We start from the raw sequence: 19658 nt of genomic DNA, 5'->3' as shown, positions 1-19658 counted from the left end.
GGACAAAGTAATGACATCACTTCACTTCGATGTACCAAGATTTCAGTGACCTTTATTTATTAAGTTCCGTTTTCATTATTATATACTGGTAATGGCATTAAGCCTTAAATTTATCTAGTTCAAGTATGGTTATTGTTTTCTAGTAAACGTAGAGTTTTTAAGTGGTATGCCTTATTTAGAAAGTTACTGTGTTTTCCATTCTAGCTAAGTATGTAAGTAGCTTTTATAAGATCTTGATTACATCGGTTGCATAGTTATGGTTATTCCAATGTACAGTGTTGATGGAGTGATGAGTTATTTAATTGACCTATTGTTTTCTTCTTGTGTCGCAGTTTTACATTATTTTAGAAGGCACAACAGCCTGTCGTAATATTTTAGTTAGTCAATAAAGATCTTTTCTTTTCACTAAAGTTCTTTTTTACTTCATATGTTTTAAGTAAATGAAGTATACTTTAAATATAGAATTCTTTATCTCTGATTCTGGGAAAGACTGTCTGCAGTAGTATTACTTTTTATGGTTACAAAATATATCTGTAAAGAAATTTTTTATTTTTAAGTCGATAATTTGTATAATATTAATGTCACATTACTTTGTTGGATGTTTTTTTTTATTTTTTTAACGGATGCTTGAGAAGATTAAGATAATATTTTATAATTTTAGTATTAAATTTTAACTTTTTTTGACAAAATTTGATGCTAAAATTATCTTTGTTTTTCTAATAATTGTGTTCAACATCCTGTTTTATTTGCTATGTATAAATCAGTTTACTTTTATTGCTTTGTTAAAGATTTTAAATACTTCTCAATTAACTCACAATTTTTTTACTGTTTTTATATTCATAAAATACTTAATTTTAATTGTGTTACTCTAATTTTATTTATAATTACTTTAGAGAATATTTCTGGCTTTACTACATTGACGATTGTTATCGTTAGTGTAAATTTTTACCTTGTTTCTCATAAATTTTTTTTTTATACAATTTAATTATATTTATTATTGTAAGATTTATTGTATCTCACAAGAATTTATATATTATAGTGGCAATTAATAATTATTCAGCATTTATTAACAAAACCATTTTAAAGTAGTTCTACAATGTCAGTTAGAAGAAATTATTTTACACTGTTTATCACTTAATCTTAATCTTATTAGCAAAACCATTTTAAAGTAGTTCTACAATGTCAGTTAGAAGAAATTATTTTACACTGTTTATCACTTAATCTTAATTCATGATTTATTCGTGGTTATTACAATTATAAAATTCAGAAATATTTCCATATTGGTAACTTTTATGCCTACTACAATTGCCATGACACAAATGGATTTTTAACTTTCAAAAGTTTAAAAAAAATAAAATGCAGAGCCTTGCCTGTTATCATTTAACTCTTTAGGTTGGATGTTTTTTTTTATCTCATTTCTTAGATTACCACTACTGTAGATGTGGGTTGGGTATTTGTAAATCGGTATTTACTCCTGCCTTGAGTAAGTGCCCAAAATTAGGGTTTCAATAATTTCTTGTACTTATTAAAGCATATAACCTTGATTTGTCTTGCTTCAAGGTTGCAACTCCACAGGGAGAAAAGAGAAAACCTGAAGAATACAGGGAATTTAAAAATCATCTGAAACAACAGAAAAAAATGCGGAAATTTTGAATTCATCTTTATAAACTGGGAAGCTTATTTTTTATTTTGGTCTTTTAAAAAATTCAGTCCTCTCAAAGCACAATCTATGGAATATCTGATGATGATAATGATCTGTATTATGTTTTTCATTTATTATGGCATTGTTTGTTTTATGTTGATCTGTTCCTTAGTTTTAACAACAACTAAAACTAGCATTGTTATCCTAATATAGCTCACAAGAGCACTGTAAATGTGTGTTTCCTCTTAATATATATTGTGTATAATATGTGCAGGAAAAACACAGGTAATTTTTTTTCTAGTTGTGAGTGGCAATCCTGTGCTTATAGTTCTGGAAACATTTTTAATTTTCCGAAATAGCCATTAAAATATATCAATTCCAGAAAATATATTATTTAAAAAATCACCAGTTGCCACTCTTATCCCCAATATAATAAAGTGAAGAGAAAGAGTACCTAAATTTATAAAATTGAAAAATATCCTAAAGAGAAAGTTGCTCCATCTTATTAAAACTTTTGTTTGATTCTCATAAGGTAATTTGAGACTGAATTCTGGATATTTATAGTTTATTTTCTGCTTTTATTTCGCTCTTAATTGTGTTAATTTGCTCCACTTAGGGAGCCTTTAAATAAGATACCTAATTTAAAACATCCATAAAGTTCAATCCAATTAATTTGTTTTTCTCTTTTTTTTATATTGAAATGAAAGGATATTTATTTCACTATTGTCCTTCGAGGATAATTTTATTTTTTTCATTAACATTTACAGGCTTTTTATTTCTCAAAATCTTTTATTTATTATACATATTCAAAACTACTGACAATACTGTTAACATACTTATTTTAATGTTGTAAAAAAATTAATATTTCCAATTTTGAAGTTATAATAATCTTTAGCTATAATAATTTTTAATTCTAATTTAAATTACTCTTTAGTTATAATTACTCGTTAGTTATAATAATTCTTTTCTCATAATGACCCTTTTGTTATATTAACTCTTTTATTATAATAATTCTTTTGTTATAATAACTCTTTCCTGACAATAATCTGCAAAGTTTCTTGCAATATATCAACCATATGAATTTTCTGTTGTATTTCTTCTAATATTCTGTTGTACATTTATATTGTCTTATACATAAGTAATAAGATATTATATATTATAATGTACTATGTAATTTTGTAAAACTGAGAAAATATTTCATGTTTAAATTTTATCTTTTAGTCAATGGATATGGCTGCAACAGAAGGTGAACAAATCCAATTTAGTGGTCACACGCTAGATAAGGCTATTAAAGCGAAAGTTCACCTTGAAAATTACTACTCCAATTTAATTGCACAGCATATTGAAAGAAAAACCAGGTTCTGTAATTTATTATTTTCATCTTTTTAAGAGGCTGTATTTTGAAGATGGTTCTTATTTTTTTTCTTTTATTATTTTAGACATGAAAAACTTGAAGAAACTATGAAAGAGGAAGGACTATCTGAGGAACAAGTATTACTTAAATTTTTTTATTAAAATTCAGTTTTGTGTGTTATAAGTTGCAATTAAAAAATGTACGAAATCAATGATGCAGAATTTTAAATAATTATGTAATAATTGTTAATTTTAATTCGTTTTTAATTAAGGGCTGTCTATTTTAACTCTATTTGCATATTATATGTGTAATGAATAAAAGCTTTTTGTTTAGTAAGTGTAGTCATAAAACCAAATATACCTTAATATATGTTATTACAAATTTTAATTCAAATGTGTGCCACTTACAAAGTTTACTCAATAAATATATTTATTACTATCACATAAATATTTGTTAATAAAAATGAAATTTAAATTTAAAAAATTATAGTACTTTTTAATTAAATGTTATCCTAGTTTTCATTGTAATACTGCACTTTTATTTAACAGTAATTAAGAAAATATTTTATTTGTCTTTTTAAAATGCCATCTTTCTAAATTAAAAGCAAAGTTTATAATTTTTTTTTTTTAAAAATAATTTTTTTTATAATTTTTAATTTTAAAATTTTTAATATATATATATTTTTTTTGGATTTTTTTGAAGATGATACTTTCTTAATTTTGTTTGATTTTATAATTATAATTGGAATTATATTATATAAACTATGTAACTGCATTAGGAATTGTTATATGCAAGAGTTGAAATTATTGAACATAGGATAGAAATGTATAATTTTTAAGAATTCAAAATGGGCTAAAATAAACAACAAAATAAAAATCTTTGAAAGGACAAAGTAAATTGTATCATTTGCATTTTTCAGCAGATTGCTAAAAGAATCTGCTGAAAAATGCAAATGATTAGAGAAATGTCACACTATAAAAAAAGTCAATTTATCTTAAAACAATTTTTTTAGGTCTCATAGAATGATTTCTTTTTATAATTGGGTATGTTTGGAGAGCCTGAAATGTAAATAAAATATTAAATAAGATTTGAAGATAATGTTTTAAAACTTGATGCTTAAAATTTTGAGTACAAATTATGTTTCTTGCAAAATGTTCCATATTTAAAAAAAGCTTTTTTATGGGCATATTAAAAAAAATTACATTTAGGTTTTACTTTGTTTTTTTTTGCATTTTGAAAAATCCATAAAAAATGTTTTCAAAAGTGTTGTAATTTGTTACAAACCAAAGAAATTAAGCAGCATTGCTAATTGGAATTTAATAATTCGGCAATATGTTTGCAAAAATCTTTAAGAATTAAAGAAAAAAAAAAACTTAATCTCATAATAAAGGTTTTTTTTTAATTTCTTTATTATCTCTTTAAAAAAAAGTTTAAAATCAATGATATTTTTAAAAGAAAAATCAAAATTCTAAAAATAATATACATTAAAACTTTTTTTAGAAAAATTTTTTGATTTAAATCAACAAACTTTGATTAAGTTTTTTTTTTATATATTCTAGAAACAAGAGAAAAGAACACAGCATGCCTTAAAAGAGACAGAATTTCTGAGACTGAAACGTTCTAGGCTAGGAGTGGAAGATTTTGAGCCATTGAAAGTAATTGGTAGAGGAGCATTTGGTGAAGTTAGATTGGTTCAGAAAAAAGACACTGGGCATGTCTATGCTATGAAAATTTTACGTAAAGCTGACATGTTAGAAAAAGAACAGGTATATCTTATTTACTGAATAGTTAAGCATTTAAATAGCTGGGTTGATTTTTTATCTCATTAAATATGACTTTTATATTTTTATCTTTACAGGGATGAAATTTTTCCTCTTTTTTCACTTTTATCTCTCGAATGTCAGTCTTTTTATCAAAAAGCTAGCGTCTAAATTAGTTACCAATCTGTTTGTGGCAGTTTTGCTATTACCACAAGAATATATTAAACTTTTCCAAACTGGATTTTCTTGTTTGTTTGTTGAAAAGATTGCTTAAAGCATTTGCAGCAATCGAAAATTAAACAAAAATTTAAAAAAAAAGATATATTAAACAAAATCAATCACTTTATAAGTGATTAAAATTTTTTTTTGGAAAAAGAGTTAATTAACACAGCACCAAAATTTAAAAAATAATGTTGCTGTTATTTATGTTATAAAATGTGAAATTCTTATCAGATGAAAAATAAATCTAAGCAGTTGCTGATTATCATGTAATTTTTCAAACTTAAATAGCAATTTTTGTATGTTAAGGAGTTACTATATGTTTCTACTTCACAGTTATTGACATGTTTTACAGAGCTCTAGCTAGATTAGGTTGTAATATGAACATAGTGATTCTAATTGTAAAAATTTCTTTTCTTTTCTAAATAATTAAAAAGTCATGTTATTGATATATTTGTCATAAATTATGTAACAGCATTCATTAAAAGAAAGGAAATGTTAATGTATGTTCTCAGTAGTTTTAATTTGCTAAATCGGGCAGTTTCTCAAGAAATAAGTGTCTCCTTCATGTGAACTGAAGAAAAATTTAATTTCTAGCATTATTTCTTCAATTGGTCATTTTACTTTTTGCTAAATATTAAGTATCCATGCAATCATTCAAATATTAATAAATTAGTGCACAATTTTATGTCAACCCATAGGTATTTATTATCTTAAATTGTCTGAAATTCATTATTAAGCATTTCCACATGTTTAAAATTTACTCACTTGGAAATTCAGCTTTTTTGCCTTTTGCCCAATCTCATTCCTGATCTTTAGAATAATGTTCGTGACTTATAATTTTATGAATCAAGTAAAAAAATAATATTCAATCTGTTAAATTTCAGTTTTTTTTTAAAGTAACAAAAACATATTTTTATGATATCGATCAATACTTAAAGAAAATTTCAATTTTAGTAAAAGGAAAAATGTGGACTAATTCTATGAAATTTTCCAAACAAAAAATTTTTATCAATGATATGGTATTGACCCAAGTTTGGATTTTTAAAATTTAGAACTCTGTATCACGAGTATTTAATGTTGTTGTTGCTTGTCCTCTTCTGGCCTGACGAAGTCAGACCAGATCTATGAACCAGTTGACCTGAAGAAAATCAAATACCAAAAGAGGAGTAGAGTAAGTGTCTTCCCAGAGAAGACCAAGACAGTTTAGGATGTGATAGGCGGAAGCCCGGTGTAGATGGCATTTAGGGCAGAGGGGGTAGATTTTAGTTCCCTCAGAAAATAGTAAACCTTTAAGATATCCGGTAGCTAGGCGGGAGATTGTGCAGACTCTCCTTTCAAAGGGAAGGGTCAAAGAAGCTGCAGGCTTATTTCCCTTGTACCAATAGTGGGTGGGGGGAATCAACCAGTCTCTGAGAAGCTGGGATTTCTCCAGGGAGTAAAGTTCAAGATAGGTAAGATCAGAAGAGGTAGGGTGTGGTTGGCTGCAACCTTCTTTAGCTAGGCTGTCCGCTAAATCATTACCATAGATACCGATGTGAGAAGGAACCCACTGCAGGTGAATATTATGTTGGAGAGACAAGAGTTTTAGGTTGTTTACGATGGAAATACTGGTTTTGTCGCCAATTTGGGTCCGCTTGTTGAGATGTTGCAGGGAGCTGCGGCTATCAGAGAATATCCAAAGGTCTTTAAAATAAAGGTTATTTTGCATAACAAATTCCAGACTCCTGTTGATAGCCAGAAGTTCACTTCTAAACACGGAGCAGAAGTCTGGGTTATGCTGGCAGAGAGAAAATTTTTCATCAGGAGTCTCAATGTAGACTCGGCTACCAGCATGACTATCGATTTTGCTGCCGTCAGTTAAAATTTTTGCGTCTTGTTTTGGAATAGAGTGAATAATTTCGAGAGCCAGTTGCTTTAGATGGTCGGGCAGGAATTCCTTTTTATTGACAGGAGCGGGAAGGTAAACTGGTTCATGGTAAGGTAATTTGCAGCTTCTGTTTGTTCGAAGACTGGAGCACTAGGAGGTAAAAGACTGTTTTAGCTCCTTAGACACCCAAGCCGCTCCTAACATGAAGTACAGGCGCTGGGTACGGGTTTGGATCGGAGTTTTCCTTCTCCTAGGTATCTCTCTTAGTCTGACTCCTACCCAACGGAGACCTGTCCGGCATGGGAGATCCTACCAGTAGCTACGCTACCGCCGGCATAGCTCTCTGGGTTGCTGAAGCACTCAAGCCCACCCACCTGGACAAGGTGAACATACCGACGGGGGTATTTAATGTTATAGGGAGATGCATATATCTTTATTTATTCTATTAAGAAGGTATGCTTTTATTGTTGCCAGAAAATAATCCTTACTTTTGAAAAAATATTTGTTTAGACAATTTTTTTGTTTGATATTTATTTTACTTTCCTTTTTTTGTACAGATTTGTCTGACATCTGCACTAGATGTTTTTCGGTTTCTTCCTCCTCACCAACCACTTATGACTCATTTTTATCCGCTCCCCGCTTTCGCCACATGACGACAACTCTAATCAATTCTAAGTTCACTTGTATTTCGTTTGTTTTCTACTCTAAATGTTATTAATAATTGTAGATCTATAACAAATGTTTGCCCCTAGGCCACTGTTTTGTTATGTATCTGCATCGGATGGTTAAAACGGAATCAAATATTGCTGCCCTGAGAAATTTGATATTGACTTGTATTACCATCAGTTTTAAGCATCAACATAGGGTTTGCGGACTATGTTACTTGACCTTAATAATAAATATCACTTCAAGGTATACCCGGCAGTGGCACTTATTTAAAAAAAAAAACAAAAAAAAACACCAGTGTAGGATGTACTAAGCAAATATATGCCAAACAGTGGCATTTAACCTTAAACTTCGCCATTTAACTAAACATTGAGATTTAGCTAAAAAATACTGCTGGTTTATAACAAATCATTACCCGTAGGCAACAGATTTGTATAGAATCGACACCCATTTTTGATAAATTTTGTGTAACAAACACATTGTTTATGATATTAAAAAATAATGAATACTCCTAGGCCACAAATTTCTAAATGATCTGCGTAGGATTAACAACATAAAATCTCCGGAAATATGAACATAAAATAACTCAGCTACTAGATAGTAATATATTTCCAGAAATCTTTAAGTTAAGCACATAATTATTCCTAAGAGCAATCCGCAAATATAGAAAATCGCCTATTTTACGACATCTTCGTTGATTAAATCATCATCAGAAACAAAAAATTTTACAAAATCTTATTAGCCATAACAAAATTTTAGTTTCAGCATCAAACTCTACAGAAAACTATTATAGTTTACTCACCACCCCCTATCCCCCAAAAGCCCTAAATACATTTCAAAAAATCTTATTTAAAATAGAGAAGTACAATCTCTTCTTATTTCTGATCTGTGCAATATTACAAATCTGTCGCGAACCTTATTAAAACGTCAGGTCTCCAATACAAGCTCATAATTCTAATTACATCTTTGTGGTGACTATGGTTTAACTAACAGCAGATTATTATTCTCTATTGCCGAATTTGGTGTTAAAAAAAATTTCAAAAAACAGGTGCAGGCGCCTCCCAAATCTATACTCTATTAAATATTAATTCTTAAAATGTTATGTATTTTTTTACTTACTTTATTTAATTTTTTAGGTTGCCCATGTTCGTGCCGAAAGAGATGTTCTTGTTGAAGCCGATCATCAATGGGTTGTTAAAATGTACTACAGTTTTCAGGATGCAATGAATTTATATTTAATTATGGAGTTTTTGCCTGGAGGTAATTTTATTTACTGTTAAAGACGTTTTTGATTGGTATTTCGGTGATATTTATTTTAAATTTAATGATTAGTTTTATAATTTGATCAGTGTTTTGGTATCAGCAAGATCATTGTAGAACATTTGAGTTTATGAGATCATGAATCTTAAAAAAGCTTGTTCTTTACTTTTTGAAACAAGGTAAAAATTTTCTCAGCCATTTAGATATACCTTTTCATACCTGCCTCCTGTTTTTCCTGTCTCCTGTTTTTTTTAACAAAGACTCCTGTATTTTACAACTATCTCCTGTTTACCCATATATTCTGAAATTTCTCCGTATTTGTTGAAGAGATTTTAAAAAAAATTTATTTTTGCTGATAACATATCTTCTGATGGCAAAAATACTCAACAGATGGTTCTGTTGCCAGTGCTGCAGTATTTTGAGTGTTAATGGCTAAAGTAATTATTAATAATAGTTTTAAAAATCTTGCTTAGATTAAGATTTATATACATATTTTTTATTTCGCTGTATGTTAAATTCTTATAATTTTTCCAATTTTGAAAATTTCTCTTTTTGACTTATATGATTATGAAAGATATACCAAAACTTTACCCGTAGCCTAAAAAGTGTCACTAGTAAAATCTTGATTTTTTTATTCCTCCAACGTTGGCAGGTATGCCTTTTTAAAACTTTTGTCAGGAAAGAAAGCTCTAGCTCCGGCAATTTTAATATATTTTTATGCTTACTCTTGAATTTCAAATTTTAATTTGAAAATTTTATTATAAAGTGAAACAAAAATAATAGCATAATAAGCAGCTCATATAGATGATATAAATTTATTTGTTTATTCTTAAAAAAGGATATGAAATTATTAACTTTTTCATATTTAATCTTAAATCATTATAAATGCATTTTAATTCTGAAAAAACTTTTTCTGTTGCAACTTGGCTGACGGTCAATTCTGTACATTGATAGGCCTCTTGAATGTCTGTAAGATAAAGGAAATTGCTGCAGTCTTGTAGCATGGAATAATTTAGAGAAAGCCCAACGGTGGAGCAATACATAATTAAACAACAAATATGTGTGAAAAGCGATTGATTTGACATTGTATTTAGAACTAACATCTCAGATTGGGAGAAAATATTTAATGACAAATGATTGACACTCTGCTTTAGATTTTAAAAACGTTTGTATTACAGGTTACTTATAACAAAAATTAAAATATTTAGCTGAATTATCACAAGTAATTTAAAAATAAGCATGCATTATAAAAATTGCCTATTAAAAATGGGAGATATATATTAAGGTATAAGTTTTGAATGTTTTGTCTTTATTGTAACATTAATTGTATAGAAAATGAAAATTTTTTGAATTCTTATTTTATTTTGTTTTCAGGTGACTTAATGACATTACTGATGAAAAAAGACACACTTTCTGAAGATTGTACACAGTTCTATATTGCTGAAACAGCTTTAGCTATAGACTCCATTCACAAATTAGGTTTTATACATAGGGATATTAAGCCTGATAACCTACTTTTGGATGCAAAGGTATTTTATATTATAATTCTCCCCCCTTTTTTTAACTCTATTTCTTTTCATATCTTCTTATCATATATTTTTTCTACATATTTTCTGTAAAATAATAAGGTATACCTTTTTGTGAATTTAAAGGTTGATATTATGATAATCTTAAAAAGTAAGAGTAGCGTTTTCTTTTACTTTATGCATAGCAGGTGAGCTTCAATTACAATTTGCTTGATTGAAGTTTCCTTTGGCAAATTTTTCAGGTGTGTTTAATTACATTTGAATGACAAAGAAAATATAACTATTTGCAACTAGATGAAGATTATTTTAAGTTTATTTTCATACAAAAGATTAGACTATGTTAGGTTTTCTTAGAAACAAAAAGGTGAATACTTGTAAAATTCACCTTGAATGATTGAGAAAGGATGGGATACTTTTGATAATGGGAGAAGTCTAGTTAATTTCAACTTATGTGTCATGTTATGTTAACTGTATATTTAGTCCAGTTCAATCCTACTTATTGAAGAAGTGTTTTATATGAGGAGAGAAGCAACAAAGTATAATTTCTATTTAATTAATATTTAAAGTCTGCTCAAAAGCAGTTTTTTTTTATAAAGATATATATTGTCATCCTTTTTTAGGGCCATATAAAGTTGTCTGACTTTGGTTTATGCACTGGGCTGAAAAAGTCTCATCGAACGGAATTTTACAGAGATCTTTCTCAGGCAAAGCCCAGCGATTTCAGTATGTATTTTGACAGAAATGGTAATTATTGTTTATTTTTATTTTATGATTTTCATTAGTTTAGTTCATCTTCTTTTTTGTTTCATGCATTTTTTTTAATTTTGCGTGCTTACTATTTTGTTGTTTTACTTTAGTTCATTAGAAGAAGTTATTACTTTGTTTTAAAATGATCCCAATATTATAAAATACTATAATATTGCTTAGTTATGCATAAACATAGTCTGTATTTTGAGATTCTTAAAAAGAGCAAGAAATGTACTTACAACGAGTTAAAAAATTTCTTTACAATTCAATGAAAAGAAATATTTTCCCCTTAAAATTACATTCTATTGTATATTCGAATATATTAAGATATATTGAGATAAATTTATATAGAATGTATTATCCTTAAGTTTGAATGTATTTTCTTTAAGCTTGAGGTTTCCCGAGATATTTTCTTGGTTTTGTACACCAGACTCTCTACATCAAGACGATTTGCATCAACATTTTTTGAAATATTTTCTCTTGCATTAGCAAATTAAGTATAGTAAGATACTGCTAAAAGACTGCATGTGAGCAGAAACAGATTGCAAGATGTAATTAAAGAAATATAAAAAGGCAAAATTAAATTTCATATATGAGATGGCCAAAATATTTAAATAAATGCAAAAAAATAATTAAATTTACAAAAAATAAATAAATAAAAAGCAAAATTTAAAAAACTAAAAAAAAAAATCATCGGAGTAACTTTTTAAAATAAAATTCTGATGGAGGTATTAATTTTTTGATAAAATAATAGTTTATTTCTAAGAGCTAATTTATTTCTAAAACTTCTAGCTAAATTCAAATTCACTGCTACACTTTATTCACATTTTTGCATTTTTTAATCCAATTTTCTTTATTAATTTTTAATCACTCAATGCACAGCTGCACAAATTCAACTGAATGCTATTTTTAAATTTTACTGATTTTTCTTATTGAACTTATTGCAATCAAGAATGTTTCTTCTAATACATTATAGATATATATTCCAATTTTTTATTAGCATGTTTCATTTTTCTTTTCAACTTATACTTCTATGTAACCTGATTTTGATTGTTTATTTATTCATTATTTTTTATTCATTTCTTTTTTATTGTATTTTGTTTCCTTTTGATTGTTACAGTTTTTATAAAATTTTATGTAAATGTATTAACAATATTCAATATGCAAGAGGGAAAAAAAGAAAGGAACTTCCTTCATAATTTTGATCTAATGACTGGAGTTTCATGTAATGGGACTCAAACTGAATAGTTCGTGGGGTTGATCTCTAATATGCTAACTAATTACTGCAGATGATATATTAACACATTTGTTGCCAAACAGTAATACTATGTCAATTGTTGAAGAGTGTTAAACTATAACGATAAAATTTAAGTTAAATTTTCTTATTTTAGCAACTATTTTAGTTTTTAAATTTTACAGCAAGTTTGTTTTAATAAACAATAATATGTTATTTTTACAAGAATACATTATATTTTCTGTAAATATAATGGGGTGATAAAACATGCATCTTGCTACCACTTCATCTGTTTTATTGACACAAACTGTTAAGAAGGATTTTGTCACTTGATGGACAGCAAAGTTTATTAAACTAATAACGTGGTGAGAAAAATTAATATATCAGTCACGAAAACTATCCTAAATGTATCATATGTTACTTCTGTGCTGCTGGTTCTACCTTATACTCTTCATAATTATAAAAGTTAAGCGTAAAAAATATTTTAAAAATAATATAAGTTCATAAAACGTACAATTACCCTGCATGTCTTTGCAGATAGTGTTTTAGGATATCGTAACACATAAACTTTTATATTATTTTCAGTTAAGTTTTGATTTATCGTGAGTCTTAATTCCCTTATTTATCAAATAAATATTTTTGTTGAGATATTTGCATAGTTGTTGCTAGAGTGGCTTCTTAAATTTATGAGTTATGCAGAGGAAGAGATAGATAGTTCTTTCAAAAATAAATAGAATAAATTCTTATTAAATTTTCTTTCTGCTCATTTTAATAAATTTTTTTTAAGTGTCTCCAGTCTATCCTATTTTTGTCTATAATTATTTATATAATGATTTGTAAAAATGTTGTAAATCATGTTTCACACAGCCAGTAATCCTATGGATTCGAAGAGAAGAGCTGAAAGTTGGAAAAAGAATAGACGACAGCTGGTAATGAAGTTTTTTTTTTATGTATAGTGTTTTAATTAAAAAATCCAATGAAACAAAACTCATTAATGGAATGTTGTAGGCTTATTCAACAGTTGGAACACCTGACTATATTGCTCCTGAAGTTTTCATGCAGACTGGTTATAATAGTTCATGTGATTGGTGGTCGCTTGGTGTTATTATGTATGAAATGTTGATGGGTTAGTATGTTGTATGTTATTTGCATTATATTGTATGTTATTGTACTTTTTGTATAGAAAACCGAAAAATAGTCAATGTTTTAAGTTGATTAACAAGTCAGGTATAAAAGTTTTGAGTTAAGTTTGTTAAAAAGTTGCATTGATGAATTTTTAAAATTTCTTTTTAAATATATACATTTTCTTTATTGTATGAACAAAGAAACTTCAAGAACAGAATTTAATTTTCGAATAAAATGATTAAAAAAAGGTGAACTAAAAAAGAAAGTATAACAGAATGCTGTTTTTTAAAGTTATTTTTCATTTTATTTAATATAATAATGTTCTTAAAAATAAAATTTATTTATTGATTTTGTTACAAATGAAAGCAATTTTCTTACATTTATGACAACATTACTATGTATTAAAAAACATAAAATACATAGCTACCAACTCTACTGGATTTTGCCAGTTTCTCCATGTCTATTGGTTTCATAAAAATTCTACTGGTTTTTGTGAATTTTAGAAAATTCACTAAAATAAAGTACATTTACTTAATAAATCGCTATTGATATGAAATGTTTTCTTACTTGAATATTTAAATAAATATTACTAATACATAATGAATACTCATCTATAGAAATCAGTTTAAAACTTTTTTGTTGTAAAATATTCAGTTTATTTTTATTCACAACTCCCTTTTTAAATTAATTAAAAATATCTTTTAATTATCTTTGATGAATTAAATGCCTATTATTATTCTAAATTATGAGTTAACATAATGTATAACATTTAACATCAATCATAATTGGAAAATATTACAGAAAACTTACTTGGAATAACAAGAATCCAATTTACTGAAAAATTTACGTATGACTGCTAGATACAAATGAGAAAGAAAACTCACTTGGGATAACAAGAATCCAATTAACTTTCTCATTTATCTATCTCATGTATCTTGCAGTCATATGTCAATTTTTCAGTTAACTGATGTCAGCTTTGATTGTCATGTTTTTCCCAATTTTTTACTAATTTTTCTTCAATGTCTCATTTGTATAATTCCTCTTGGTTTCTTTGCTGCTAGGCACATTTTTCCATTTGGATGTTATAATCTTTTTTATTTTTGCTTTAATATTTTAATTTCTTTTCATAATTATGTGTGTATCTTAACATGTGTATCTTAAAATATATGTGTACGCATATATGTTAAGATGTAGGATTTTATGCCTTTTTCAGACAGTGACATCTTGAATTTATGTTGTGCTTCTGCCTTATTGATGTTGTCGGTTGTAAATTAATGCAAAATATAAGATGTTTATTATTTTATAGCACCAAATTATAAGATATTTTTCATCTATTTCAGATTTGATTTAACTTATTGTGTTAAAAAAATTTATATTCCATTACTAAAATACTATCACTATTTTAATGACTTTTTGAATAAAGAAAGAAATAATAATGAGAAAACATAAAATCTTCTGCATTTTAATAATTTCCTCAATAGCTCTGTTGTAAATCTTCTGCATTTTAAAAAGTGGAGTTTGGCAGGTATTAAATCAAATGTTGTATTAAGTATGTTTTTGTTCATTTTCCTAAAGTTTATCTACATGTAGATAATTTTTTCCCCTCTTCTGTAGGATATCCACCATTTTGTTCAGAAACTCCTCAAGAAACTTATAGAAAAGTGATGAATTGGAGGGAGACTCTCATTTTTCCTCCTGAAGTTCCTATATCTAATGAAGCTAGAGAGCTCATTCAAAGGTTTTGCTGTGAGGCTGATAAAAGAATAGGTGCCAACAGTGGTGTGGAAGAAATAAAACAACATTCTTTCTTCAAGGGAATTGATTGGGCACATATTAGGTAATTTTTTTTAAAATTAGTTTTTAGCTTTAAGCCTTCTCTGTTTTAATGATGTAGTAATCTAAGTTTGGTTATGTAACTATAATATAATTGCATTAGCTATTACACCTCTTATGACATAAAATTTAACACTGCACTCTTTGTAATTAAGTTTGATTGTTAATAAGTAATTCTCTGCTGATAGGTTAAAATTATATAAATGAATATTTCAGTTTTCTCTTACATAAATGATTGAGTTATTTATTAGATTAATATAAATAATTTGAAAATTTCTTTATTACGTAATCTTATATATTTTAAGTATTTGAAATAAATAATTTTTATTACTTTTTATACTTACAAAATCTCATTCCCTCACTTGCACCTACAAATGAAAAACATTATTTCTCTCTGAAATACCTATACTTCTTGTTCAACTTTAAGTTTTTAAAATTAACACTTGTGTTGTTGTTTCTGTGTATTAAGCTAATTGTTTGATCTTTAAATGGATTTTCATTTAGCAAAGAGTTTGAAACCCATAATTCGTGTCCTCCCTTCACTCATATTAGTACACGTAGAATAATTCAGATTGATTTGGGTATAAACTGGGCTCAGCACAAGTTTCAAAATTCTGTGATAAGACTACAAAACAAATTTCAGAAAATTGAGTTTAAAATTTTAATCAAGTCATGTGGAATGTGATTTCTTGATATTTTTTTATTTTAAAACATTTGTTTCAATACAGTTTTTTACTTTTTTCAGAGAGAGACCTGCAGCCATTCTAGTTGATGTTAAAAGTATAGATGATACATCTAATTTTGATGAATTTCCTGATGTTGATCTCAAAATTCGTAAGTCTTTTTATATATTCAATATTCGTGTTTGTATATTTATGTAATATTTGAATCTCGCCAAGTTTGCTACTTCAAATAACATTTAATATTATAGATGTCAATTATGCTTAAATAATTAGCATGAAAGAATGTTTATAAGTTTAATTTTGCTTACGCTTAAACAATTCATTTTATGATCTTCAGGGTTTTTTTCATCTATATTTAAGTTGTTTGTTCGTAGTGGTGAGCAAAATAGATAAAAATCAAATTTATGAAGTTTGAAATAAAGTGCTAAAACATAAAATTTACTATCACTTTCTTAACTCCCCTAAAATCTATCTAACTATGTATATATATATATATATAAATATATACAGGGTGCGTTCTGAAAGTAATGCGCATTTTCTGGGAAAAATAGATTTATTGATTCTATGGGTACAAATGGTTAAAATTCTTCAAAATAGTTCCCTTGTGCATCAACACACTTGCGGAGACGATTCTGCCCCACCTGGAAAGCACCCTGGAACTCCTCGACAGAAATGCCTCTCAGGAACCTTGTAACATGAGCTTGTATGTTCCCCACCAACAGTCAGCCCTTCAGTCGGGAGAACAAAAAAAAAGTCAACGGCTTTAAGTCAGGGCTATAGGGAGGCTGAGGCACCAAGGGGGTCTTACTTTGGGTCAGGTAGTTTCTGCTCCTCTGTCAACACCTTCGGCACAAGCTTAGCACGACTTTTCGCATTTGCAAATCCTTCGTCACAATCCCATGTACCACACATTTTGACAAGTTCAAGGTGTTAGCGATTGCCTGAATGCTTAACCGACAGTCTGACTTCAAAACTTCACGCACACGGTGGACGTTTTCAACGGTTCGGGCTGTTGTTGGGCGTCCAGAGCGAGGCTCGTCGGTGATCTTCTTCCGACCCTCCTTGAAGGCCTTGCGCCACCTTCCACACTGAGATCTCGAAATGCATTTCACCTTAAAGGCGTCTTGAAGCATGTGATGCGTTTCCGTCACATTCCTTCCAAACCACACACAAAACTTTATCGCATTCCAGCTAACACTCCATCACAGTGTGACTCGATCGAAAAAAAGACTTTGCGCAAAGACACGTCCTACTGCTCGGAGCGACCTGAGACCAGGCGCGTTTAGAAGGACAAATCCCCCACCACATTTTTAGACCAATCTGAGTGCGCTGCGATCGATAGTTGCGTCACAATAAAATCATGCGCATTATTTTCAGAATGCATCCTGTAATATATATATATTTATATATATATAATAACATGTAGAATATATAAAATTTTTTATTGCATTAGTTTTTTCCCAATTTTATTTCAAACAAATGCATGAACAAGCAAAACTCTTATACTTATATGATACTTATTACTGTCATATAGGTATTTATTTTTGATGTTTTCAGACTTGATTATTTTTATTGTTAGTAGTCAGAGACTTGTCCTTTGTATGATTGTTGGCAAATTTGAATAAATGGTATTTTTTATGTGTTAATTTTCTTTTTTATCAGTGATTTTAAATTTTTTTTTTTTTTAGCATCTGCACCTGCTCCCAAAGAAGGTGATCCTGGGTACAAAGACTGGGTTTTCATTAATTATACATTTCGCAGGTTCGAAAGTATCCTAACCCAGATTGGTGTTAAACAGAGCAAGCGATAAGGAACTGGCCATTGAGGAAGAGACCAATTGTCTATGAACTTGAGAACCCTTGTCTTTCAAATGAATTGCACTTATTCAGGGCCCCCAACAGGGAAATTTTATCACCAATAAAAAAATGCATTGCTTGAAAATATATAGTGGGCTGACTGTGTATTATAAAATGAAGTATTTTTGAAAACTTGTGAAGCGAAAATAGCTCTTTGTAGGGATGCCAATCAATGCTTATTTTCTGTAGTTATTTCAGATTTGAATGCATTAACTGTAGGTTTATAGTTGTTTGAAAATTTCAGTGCTTGTAGGTTATTTGTGACTTTTGAATAAACCTTATTTAAAAAAAAAAATTATTTTTAGTGAAAATGGATTTCAATTTCTTAGTTTTGCTTCATTATATTTCATCTTTTTCTTTATTTTTAATATTATTTTTTTTAAAGAAGTCTTTCACATATCTCCATGAATTTATAGATAGGTTTCTTTGATCTTGGAAGTTGTTTTAAAATATTAAAATGGTATAAGTCTACTTTGCCTCTTTTGTGTAATATGTATACATAATTATAAATAAAGATAAGAAATATTTATTGACAATTACTTTTCCGGATGATTTCTAGCTTGTTTCAAATAAAACTCATAAATGATATTTAAGTTTCATCTGATTGCATCAGTCTTCTGCTGTCAATGATTTTTTAGTATTTTCCTTTAAATATCTGTTCTGGTGTCAGCACATTTTATATTTTAGTTCACTTCAAGTTGATAAAACTAAATAGCCAATTGAACTTCCTATTACATTAGAAATGTTTTCCTCTTGATAATTACATAAAATTTTCAATCGTTCTAGTTTATAGGCCCGACCTGGAGCAAAGTCAAATTAAAATTTCTGTGCTGTGCATATTTTTCCCATTAAATCACATGGGAAAAAACTTCTTTTTATGCGATTAAGTAAGTGGCCAACTTAAATTTAGGAAAGAGCTAGACTAACAACACTGGAGGGTTACTATAGCTAAGTGTTAATACTTTGACCACATTTAAGTATGTTTTTCTTTTTAAAATTATGCTTTTTCTTCGAATTTATTTCAATGTTTCTTATTACATTAAAAAATACCTGCAGTTAATAATTGTTTTATAGTTTGCATTAAAATTATCTATTTTACTTAATAGCTGTTGGAGGAAAAAAAAAATTTCTTCTTAACTACAGAAAAATATCTACAAATTGGCATCCCTAACTGTGAGTTTTGATTAGACCAGCCCAAAATTATTTTGGGTGATTGCCTCCTATTATAAAAGCATTAGTAGAATCGCACAAGTGGTTAGTTTTCATGCTCTCACCGCAATGGTTGTGTTTATTATAAAGATCTGTGAAGACAGAATAATAAGAATTGTAAAGAAGGGGAAAAATATTATAAAGATCTGTGAGGTCATGTTTTTATGACTGTGTAAATGTAGATTTGTATATTTACTTATATATTTGCTGCTTAATAAATGAATAGCTTGTATTGGGTCTGGGAAAGATGTACCTCCAAGTCTGGAGTAGGCCAAATTGCAGACCATCTGTGAAAGTTAGTGTTTTGCTATTTCTGTCTGGTTGTAAGCTGTAAATAAAGGTTTTATGTTTTGTTAGTGGAAGGAAGCAATGGTGTGTATCTCTTGATGTAGTAATTTATAGATTAATTTAATTAGTTAAGTTAGTAAATTATATCTATTGCTATTTTTTTCTTTTATGTTCAAGAACTATGCATAATGTTAACAAATCTCAGTAGGTCTTTGTGATGTGGTTAGGAAACAGAATATTAGAAGAAGGCAACATTAAAATCACATATAATGCATTAAAAATTAGGATGGGTTTAAATTCATTGCAAACTGGTGAAAACAGGAAAGAACCATAATACATCATGCAAGTCAGCAGTTATGCCATCTGGTGAGAAAACATAAAATTAA

At 28.2% G+C, this 19658-nt stretch overlaps 1 protein-coding gene across 3 annotated transcripts; it reads left to right on the top strand.

Moving 5' to 3' along the window:
- Positions 1–31: 31 nt before the first annotated feature.
- LOC107449657 (Serine/threonine-protein kinase tricornered) lies at positions 32–19346 on the top strand. 3 transcript variants are annotated; one of them, XM_016065256.4, is made up of 12 exons: positions 32–212; positions 2864–3000; positions 3082–3133; positions 4556–4762; positions 8648–8771; positions 10146–10300; positions 10918–11020; positions 13146–13207; positions 13287–13404; positions 15018–15240; positions 15982–16070; positions 17608–19346. In XM_016065256.4, the coding sequence occupies exons 2-12, from the start codon at positions 2867–2869 to the stop codon at positions 17727–17729; spliced, it is 1389 nt and encodes a 462-aa protein (XP_015920742.1). In that variant the 5' UTR covers positions 32–212; positions 2864–2866; the 3' UTR covers positions 17730–19346. The 3 variants fall into 3 exon arrangements, with proteins under 3 accessions (XP_015920742.1, XP_015920739.1, XP_015920741.1); XM_016065253.4 differs by having other exon boundaries at positions 39–212; positions 10918–11041; XM_016065255.4 differs by having other exon boundaries at positions 84–208; positions 10918–11041.
- The last annotated feature ends 312 nt before the right edge of the window (positions 19347–19658 follow it).

This window comes from Parasteatoda tepidariorum, chromosome 6 (genome assembly GCF_043381705.1).
Source record: "Parasteatoda tepidariorum isolate YZ-2023 chromosome 6, CAS_Ptep_4.0, whole genome shotgun sequence".
In the NCBI taxonomy this organism is placed as follows: Eukaryota; Metazoa; Arthropoda; class Arachnida; order Araneae; family Theridiidae; genus Parasteatoda; species Parasteatoda tepidariorum.
The sequence above is the reverse complement of the archived record's forward strand: the minus strand, read 5'-3'. Positions and strand labels throughout refer to the sequence as shown.